This window comes from Podarcis erhardii (genome assembly GCF_964252035.2).
Source record: "Podarcis erhardii genome assembly, chromosome: 2".
NCBI classification, from domain to species: domain Eukaryota; kingdom Metazoa; phylum Chordata; class Lepidosauria; order Squamata; family Lacertidae; genus Podarcis; species Podarcis erhardii.
The window spans coordinates 98,047,115-98,057,290 of record NC_138498.1 but is presented as its reverse complement, the minus strand read 5'-3'; the positions used below and the strand labels follow the sequence as shown (position 1 = coordinate 98,057,290).

The 10,176-nt window shown below is 40.0% G+C and overlaps 1 protein-coding gene across 20 annotated transcripts in view; it reads right to left on the bottom strand.

The window, feature by feature from the left end:
* Nucleotides 1-10,176, bottom strand: part of FOXP1 (forkhead box P1) — a 553,244-nt gene that overhangs the window by 55,390 nt on the left and 487,678 nt on the right. For all 20 annotated transcript variants that reach the window (XR_014154059.1, XM_081852731.1, XM_081852742.1 and 17 more), the window contains one exon: nt 8,300-8,404. Coding sequence is in view for 19 of the 20 variants with exons in the window: in XM_081852731.1 (XP_081708857.1) it covers nt 8,300-8,404 (105 nt within the window). In the remaining variant the exon portion in view is untranslated. The remainder of the gene's footprint in view (nt 1-8,299; nt 8,405-10,176) is intronic.

Sequence of the window (10,176 nt, the reverse complement as noted above, 5' to 3'; positions counted from 1 at the left end):
GCTTTCTTTTTGATACATTAACACCTACAACTGCATTCCCTTCCATAACACCAATAAAATGAAAGAGAGAGTATGTGTTGTGGTGATTAATAGTTGAGAATTATTAGCTGAATAGTTAATAGCTATTAACCTATTAACTGAAGTGCACAGTTCTCATTAACAGCTACGTCTTTAAACTGGGTGTAAAGGTGAAATGCAAAAATTACAGATATAACTAAATACTTAATGCTGTGCATATTTTGATGACAAAAAAGACTTTCTACCCTCAGAATCCATTAATATTTTAAACTAAAAATTCAGCCACCTAAAACATGCAGCAAAGGAAACAAGGTAAAGGTAGAATCCTTAAGCTTTAATTTAAGATGAATGCAATGGATTTCAAATTAGAGATGTTAAGCCGGTCATACGTGACAAGCTTTGGAATATTTTCTTTTGGTCACACTGCTTGATGGTTCTTTTCATCCTTTGTTACATTAGGCTCTTTTTTATAATGACACTGAGAGTCACAGTGCATAATTAATAGGAAATGAAATATTCAAATGGCCTCTAATGCAGCCCCAGTGAAATGCTGTTGAAATAAAAAGGCGAGGGAAGTGTGGAGACATCAGGAATGGCTATGAAAGTTGGCATATGTCACTGATAATGCAAATATAAAAAGCATGCTAGCACACAAAAACAACAGGCTAACATAAAAACACACTTTTGTGACACGGCCGTTATTATTTATTATTAAAAATGGACAGCTTAACCACTTGTGCACTCTCACATCTATTGTTCAATTGAGACATCAGAAACCTGGCAAAATCACCTACTCCAAGTCTTGAAATCAAATGCAGATGTAGCCGTGTGTCTAAACAGCACTGCATTCCACAGGATACATAACGGAGTCGCAGGTAGACAAATGTCATCTTTAAAATTAAAACACACACCGCAGCCACCAAACAGCTTTATAGAGAAGTCCTGGATTCATGCATTAGCCTGATTTAGCTTATATTTCAATGGGATGCTGTGTTTATTTTAATTTTGCACCCAGAAGAAAATCATTAAGAGGGGGTATTGCTAATTGTGCATTAGGGAGGGAAATATTGCCGTATTTGAAAGTGAGCTTGGTTAGAGATTCCAGGCACATTTCAAACCAACACCCTCGCCTGACAGCCTTTCAGGATTCCTGCACTGCTTGCACATCTCAAAAGAGTCTTCAGTAACAGGCCTGAATTTAAGCTTCTGTGTCACGGCACAACACAGCTCTCCTTTATCACCATATAAAGATACATATATAGAATTCTCTAAAAAGTGAAGAAAGCCAAGGTTAAAAAGGAGTATATCAAGTGCTTCCCTTTGGACCGAAATAGTCCGTTTTGACAGCTGACTCTCTGTCTTTGAAAGAAGGCAGCATACATAAAATAAATACAATAAATACCAGGTTGCAAAAAGGGAAAAAATAAAATCATTGTAACTGTCTACAATATCCTGAGCTGCCTGTGGAAGAACACAAGATCCTCTTGGATTCGTATTTGTTTAGTATGGGATTTCCTGGATGGCTAATATCCACACAAACAATTAGACATGGGAAGGGGAAAGGCAACACTTCTTTAAAATTTGAACTGCGAGTTGTATTTTTGTAACGGGCTGAGCAGGAAACTGAGGCTCAAATTTAAAGCAAGCAAATTTATTTTTTAATGAACATGTGTAGATTTCTTTTCTGCTTTGCTAAAGCTTTTCAGACCATGGGACCTTTACGGTAATGTTTTCATTTTCTTTCAAAAGTACAGGAACTCTGAAAATGACAAATAATCACATATGCACACAGTTGTACTTATACTTGCCTTAAGTGTCAAAGCTTTATATGAGACCTGTTGCTAATAGCAGTACCACGGAATGATCTCATCTTTCATTCTGGCTAAATTCCAACATACAATTTCATTAACCCAGGTACTGCAGGTGATAAAACTCATTTTTCCCTAAAGAGACAGCTAAAAAGTACCAGTTATACATTTATGAAGTACCAGCAATCAAAATTATGGATTTTCTAAAAGGTTTTTAACTACTTTTATTGAAAGGAAAATCGCTGTCTCAGACTTTTGTGACACTATTGCTAATAATAAATTTTACCATTTAGACATAGCAATAATGTGGGAGATGGTGTCAATAAAAAGTATGAAACAAAGATGATCCCTGTCTCTTAAGTAATGCTTTCTGATTAGATACCGGAAATTAAAAGTGGGAAACATAAACTAAGCACCTAAAACTCCCATATGTGGTTATGAAAGACAAGAGGTTTTGTTTCAGCACAGTACACAGCACACAGCACACAACAAATATCCTCAATGTAAGGAGAGAGATGCCCATTTCATAGCTATCTGTCCACTTGGAAAGCTGACCAAACGAAGTAAAAGAGGATTACCAAGTAACTCTTATCTCCATATTAAAACGATACAAAGTAATGATAGTTGTGATAATATCTTTGGGCCACTTCGCTAAAACTTTTACTTCTAATATTATATACATCACTAGAGGGCAGTGTGGTATTTAGGCCACTCTGACCTTTTTAAGTGATGCAACTATTGGAAAGGTCTTGAACTTCCGTACAATGTCAGTGAGGTTAATAAGCACGCTGTAAAAACCTGTGGCATTCAAATCTGAACTCCACTCTGCACGTCTGACAATCTGAGGAATAAAATGAACTGTTTTTGTGTGTTTGTGTTTTTAGATCTGTTAATAGGCAAGATATATTTCACACAGAACAGATTTCATACATTTTGGTCATCCTGTTAGGTCACTTACAGGAGATTAACAGCATGGAAAACCTTTAGCCAGCCACCTATTTTATGTATGTTTGAAGAAGTGAACTGCCAGGGCCATGTGTTTAAATTTTAAGACCATACATATCCTTGGTATATATACAGGCTTCGATATATGTAGGCTTTCCTCCCCCTACACACGCCTCTTCTAACACTGCACCAATTTTACCAGAAGTCTCTTGTTTTGTTAACTCTGGAGGTAACTTCAGCTCTAAAACTTTCTGACACGCAAATAATAGCAATTAATGCATTTGAAACAATTTATGATTTCCGGCCTTCCTTCAACGTGTATTAGCATATACCTGATCTCTTTAATGTGCACTTTTTCTTCCCAAAAACCACAAGCATAGTTGCTGGAATTTCATGTGGAAGTGCTTAAGGGGTTGAAAGTTAACACCTTTGTGAGCTGAGCAGCCTCACAGTGGCTGCTAAACAAAAGCCTCTTTTAGAAGCTTTCCTGAAATGTTTTCTTAACATGTTCCAAGTAGTTTTAGGCAAGCAACTAAAGTAAACAAGATGTTGCCATGATAAAAACACTTGTGAAAACATTGCAGAGTGTGCCGAGAGTTTCTCTCACACAAGCCCTCCTCAGTTTTATTAAAACTAAAATTCACATGATGCAGATTACCAGCAAGCCTCCATTTACAAATGACAAAAATCTCCGTTTTAAATATATATTCTGATGTCTTACTACTGCTCCTACAAGCACTCCAAAATCACAAAGCACACACACATGCACATGAATACTATGCAGGTTACTGTGTCAAAAGTTATTTACTCTTGCAAAATAATAATTTGATTTAGAGGAAGAGAGAGAGAGATGTAAATAATATTGGATAAAACCCCACTGGGGTTTTGAAGTACCATTTTTGGTAGTCCCTACTGAAAATATGTTGAAACGGTGTTTGCCAATATCATGAAAAAAGTTTTCCCTTAAAGTTAAATGGGCATATAGTCACTACAGGGTAGAAACAAAGGTTTCCCAAAGTTAGTTGCCCATCTAATTACATCTTCCTTCCCCAGGAGGGAAACTTCCAACAACAAAAACATTTTGTCCCCCTTTCCCCATAATAAATGTGCATACTGTTCACATGCTTCTTCTCTGCATTCTCCTGCTTCTTCTCTGCATTCTCTGCATTCTCCTGCATTCTCCTGCATTGTCCCCCTTTCCCCATAATAAATGTGCATACTGTTCACATGCTTCTTCTCTGCATTCTCTCAGCAAGCACACACTGCTATATCACATTCTCCTATGGGTGTTCTCTAGGCTCCATAATGGAGTAAGGTAAAGGGACCCCTGACCATTAGGTCCAGTCTGGGGTTGCGGCGCTCATCTCGCTTTACTGGCCAAGGGAGCTGGCATTTGCCCGCAGACAGCTTCCGGGTAATGTGGCCAGCATGACTAAGCCGCTTCTGGCGAACCAAAGCAGCACACGGAAACGCCGTTTAGTTTCCTGCTGGAGCAGTACCTATTTATCTACTCGCACTTTGACGTGCTTTCGAACTGCTAGGTTGGCAGCAGCAGGGACCGAGCAACAGGAGCCACCACCGACCTTCTGATCGGCAAGTCCTAGGCTCTGTGGTTTAACCCACAGCACCACCCACGTCCCTACCATAATGGAGTACCCTGGAGCAAAATTTTACCACGAAAGCCTGCCCATCTGTGCTTTGCAGGAAAGGCATACAACTGGAAAACAAAGTCAGCAACCCAACAGCAACCAGAAAGGCGTTACATTATGCTGCCCTCTGTTTCACTTTCAACTGCCCCTCCCCCTTAATTCAGACATGTGGTTTGTAAATGGTATGTGAATTTAAACATAACAGTGTCATAATAGCCTTGGTGCAAGCTATGATTTGGAAACCAATGTCAAACCATGAGCTTCCCTTTGGCAGTCCTTAAAAACCAGTTCTGGAAAGCTGCTGTAGGGTTCAGATATAACAGCAAATCATGGTTCAGCATTGTGCTGGAATTGTGAACACTACAACGTTCCCAAAACAGGCAAGCTATATGTTTTCGAGAAAATACCAGTGTAGAGTTTGGAAATAATGAAAACCTAACTAAACTACTACAATTTTTTTTTAAGGTACTCAAGAACCTCCTGCATAGTATTCCCATATGGCAGTGACCCACATAGGGTTCTAAGGAGCAATTTAGTTTAAATTAAGCCAGCACAAATCACCCCTGTTCCATACTTTGCTTGGGAGTAGATCTACACCTAAGCCTAGCAAAGGGAAAACAAGACTCTAAAACAGAGTTTGACTTATATCATTCATTTTGCTGGCTTACGTTCTGCTGAGTTGCCAAGTCATGTGACCAAGCTGAATTGAGTTATGAACCAAAGGAAGTTCCCCTGCTCAGACACATCCCTCACGGCCTCCAGAACATCCACTCTTTTGTGGTTTATGCCAGCATAAGATCCATCTGTCTCAGCTCAACCATCTGAGCCCCAGCTAAACCCAGATGAGGGAGCTATGCTGGGAATCTGCTGGGTTTAGCAAGAAATCTGCTGAATCTGCAGTCACTGCAATGGATCTTGGGTTTGGAATCCTTCTCTCATCCGCCCGGGAGGGTGGGTTTCCCTAGTAAAATGAATCCATTTTACTGGGATATCCTAAACTAACAGTAGATTCAGCCATGCACTTTCTAGAGCAGCTATCCCTAATCTGGTTTTTTCTAGATGTTTTGGACTACAACTCCCACTATCCCTGATTATTAGCCCCTGTGGCTGATGAGAGTGATAGCCCCAAACACCGCAAGGGGTATCAGGTTGATGAAGGTTGTTCTAGAGAAGGGCAGTATTGCAAGAGTACTTTGAACCTGTGGGCTGCTCACTGCCTTGCTGTATAGGAGGGCAGCAAGCCCAAAATTAGACACCCCCTCCCCAGCCCTTGTGCTGCCTTCCTAAAGCCAGCTAAGTGAGGCACTGGGGTTAGAGAAGTAGGCTGGAGGACTCTAGGATGCTGTCAAGAGCCCTCACACCTCCTTCTCCAAACCCAACACCTCGCTTATAACCTGGTGGCAGGGGAATGTCAAATGTTGCTGAGGGCCACCAAAAAAGGCCTTGAGGGACACATGAGGCTGCACGCTGGACCACCCTCTTTTAGAGCCCTGCTCTAAAGCATGGGTAGGCAAACTAAGGCCCGGGGGCCAGATCCGGCCCAATTGCCTTCTAAATCCGGCCCGCGGATGGTTTGGGAATCAGTGTGTTTTTACATGAGTAGAATGTGTCCTTTTATTTAAAATGCATCTCTGGGTTATTTGTGAGGCATAGGAATTTGTTCATCTCCCCCCCCCCAAAAAAAAATAGTCCGCCGCCCCCCAAGGTCTGAGGGACAGTGGACTGGCCCCCTGCTGAAAAAGTTTGCTGACCCCTGCTCTAAAGCATCTAGATTGCACGGATCCCAAACTGATTGTGTTTACCCTACTACCCCTAGTTGGAATTATGCAGTGACTATTGGGAGTGCTTATTGCATATCAAATTACTACATGGGTGCCAAGAAGGTGCACACCTCATCAGCCCTCATGTACTTTAATTTCAAAGAACTACCTGTGTGCCCAAGAATGGCATTTATCTACAAAAGAAGAAAAGAAGCCCAGTGGCCCTGCTACTGCCTCCCATATTATACATTAGATATTTGAGGCAGAGCATACAAAATCTGCCTGCATTTTTGTTTTCTTGCTGCAGAGAATGAGACCATTCTGTCACAGCAGTAAAAGTGGACTTGTTTTTGTTTTTCTGTATTCGAGGCAATGCAGGGTGTGTTGGTTTCATTAGATTTAGCAGAATCACCTGCTGGTAGCAGTTAGCTCTAACTGATGGTACAATTGCATGACAACCAGTGGCTGACTGCCTCAAGGGGTGGAGGGAAGAGAAAACACAGAAAACCCTTGTGTAAAACTGCAACTTATTTTGAAAAGAAACAGGGAAATGAATGTGTACAATAGCTTATGTATCTGCTGATACTGATAAGCATCCTCCTGTTAGCTGTGAGTGAAAGACAACTAGGATTGTTATTTGAACAGAATATATCTTTAAAATCTTTATCCTTGTAGTGTTCCTTACCTTAGGAACAAACACTACAAAATGATTACAGGTAGGTGTGTGTGTGTGTGTCTGTGTGTAAAAAACCACCCTTGTTTTTTTCTTTTCTTTTCCAGCCTTTATTATATTCATTTCTTAGAATCTAGAAAACAAAAACAAGACTCTCAATTTCTTTTCTTATCTAGGAGAATTGAGGGCATTATAAAAGATTTGCCCCTTTTGAAAAATGCTTTGTGCCCTTGAAATTATTGCATAAGCAATGTTAACGGAGTTAAGTTATGAAAGGCTATGAAGGTCACAGACAATATGGCATAGAACTGACTACAGGCGTCCCCCCACTTAGGCAGGGGGTTAGGTACCAGGCCCCCAAGTGCATAAGTGACAACCGCGTTAAGTGGGGAGCATCCTCTAAACACTCTGTAAATGCCCTCTCTGCTGCTCTCTCTCCAATCCAGACCAAAAATACTGTATCCAAAAATATCCACAACTAGAATTGAAGCTCTGGGGCCAGCTGGAGGCTGGAGGATGTGCAGAAAAGCGGACAGGTGTATAAACGGGCAACATGTGAAATGTGGAAGTTAGAAAGAACACCTTTGTCAGTGGTAGTTTCCAAAATGACAGTGGTAAATACAAAAAACAGACTACAATTTACAAAAATGGAATGCCTGCAGGTACTGTACCAACTTGTCAGTAAGGTAACTTTTATACCGCAATTAACACTGTTTTGTTTTTGTTTTTTTTGGTAGTGAGGAGAAGTCTGTGTCAAACTACAGGGGCTCAATTAATATAATTATAATTATATAATTATATATATAATTAATATAATTAGAATTTAATTTAAGTAGTGTTGACTTTGCTTATTAGATACTTATGTGACACAATTAACAATGCATGTAGTTTTGCCAGCCTGTATTCAATAAAAGCAGTTACAAAATCAATTAAATAAGGAGGATAGACTCCGTTGCTTCTGTGTTGGATCTAAGGTTTGGTGAAAATATACCGTATTTTTCACCCTATAGGACGCACTTTTTCCCCTCCAAAAATGAAGGGGAAATGAAGGGGAGCTGCCTGCACCCCGAAGCCTGGCCAGTTCCCCCCCCCAAAAAAAACCAGGTGTGCCCTATGGGCCGAAAAATACGGTATACAAGAATGACAGAGGACTGTCGTAAAAACCCAAACACTACTGGATGCGATCTGCACATGCAGCAGAGCTGAACCCAGTAATCTGTTGATCTCAGACTGTGCTGGTTGAGGGAGGTCCTTTGGCAGTCACCCTGAAATGTCCTTCTGCCCAGGCTTTACTGAGGACAACATGACTTGCACATCATGTGTATTTACAACAGACACCTTTGACAGGAAGCCACCAACAGCAGGAGATGTTTTCAGCTCATCCGAAGGTAGATTCATGCTTAATGAAATATATGAAATGCCAAAAAATAAATAAAATATTCTTACTTTAGAAATGACTGGAAATCTTCGCATACTGCTTCACAGCCTGGCCATTTGCATACTCCGTGCCCATAAAGCGGATGGCTATGAGAGTGTTCTTCGTGGGATAAACTGATGGGGAAGGAAAAAAGCAGGAAAGCATTATTAAGGTGGTGTTTTGAATGACTTTAACTTGCTGCAGCGTTGAAAGCAAAATATGTAAGTATAAACACATTAAAAAATGAAATATTCAGGAACGCACAATTCCATTTTGTTTCAAGGAAGCCCTCCTTTGAGCTTTACAACAGAACAGTCGCAAATGTGTTGGGATTGTAGCAAACAGGTTATGTGTGTCTGATTGATTGATTGATTGATTGATTGATTGATTAGAAGTTTTGTTAAGAACTGAAATAAACATAGGAAGTGAATGCTGGGAACATCTGACAGTGTAGCTTTATGTCTTAGATACAAAAAGTGTTTGAAAATTGCATATTTACAGCATATGGAAGACTAAATACCCTTGCAGTTTATATCTAGCATCTTAAGTAACTTTGAGGGTTATAGGTGCTCCAAAATACTGTGTAAGACAAAAAGAAAGAAAAGCACACATATCTGTGTTACGGCATCTTTAACCCTATCACAACAGACCTGCATGATCCCCTCCTCTTGATACCTTCTTTGCAGTTCTGTTCATATTTCTTAGCAAAAAGTGAATGTTTCCCAACTATACAATTCATTTTAACAAGAAACGTAGCAAAAAGGGAATTCTGTCATTTCACTGGGATAGAAGGGTGCCATTAACAGCAGCACTGCTACCTAGGCCACCAAGACAGAGCTTATAAAAAGGTGGTTGGGGTGGGAAGCACCTTTTCAAACATCGAAGAGTTAAAACTCTAGCAGGATTCCAATGATTTGGCCACACTGCTCCAAGTCATGAGATGCTTTGATCCAGGCCATGTGGTGCTCAGGGAAATGTATCTGTTGCATTAACTGATGAACCATGTTCTGAAATATCTTTACTCAACTTCTGCATGAAAACCTCTTAAGCAAAGGAAATTATTTTTTCCTGACAATTTCCATAACCTTAAATGACTTTTTAAAAGAAGAAATGTCAGTTATCTTGAAGGGTGCACTTTTTTGTCCACATTCATTTCTTCTCCCAAATTGTTTTGTGTGTGTGTGTTCAGCTGACTGTCTTTGCCTGCTGCAAGCTCAAAAGAAAAAAAAATGTAAAAATAATAATAATAGACATGCATGTGTCTCTATCAGGCATTAACTACAAGTAGGGGTTGGAACCCCCAATTCCCCTCCTGTCATATTCAACACATATGAATATGTTACAAATCAGTGTAAAATCTTACTTCATAATTGCTTTTGGCAAACAACAGAATGAGCAATATGATATTTTTACTGGCTGAATTATAAGGGTTTTCATTATTACTTAGACATATATCACACATTTCCTCCAATATAAAGAACCCCAAAGCAGCATACAAAAACCAACATGTATGATACACACAAACAAAACAAAACCACTATAAAATCGCCAATAAAATTCCATAAGCTACAGAGCAACCAACAGAGTAGCTGATCAGCAAAATAGAAAATTAAAAGCTCTTCAACCAAATGCTTGTTGATTTTTACAAAAAAATGTATTTACTTATTTCTTAAAACTACTCACTGTGGGGGACCAATCACATTTCTCCACTATGGTAAATGTCCTGTTTCTTGTCACTGCCTCCTAAGGATCTTGTGAAGGTGGGGCCATGAGCACAGCCTCTCCAGCTGACCTAAAAGCATGTGAGGGACCGTATAGGGCAGGGATGGGGAACCTGTGGTCCTTCTAGGTGTTGTTGTTCCTGTCATCCTTGACCATTGGCCATGGTGGCTGGGGCTGATAGGAG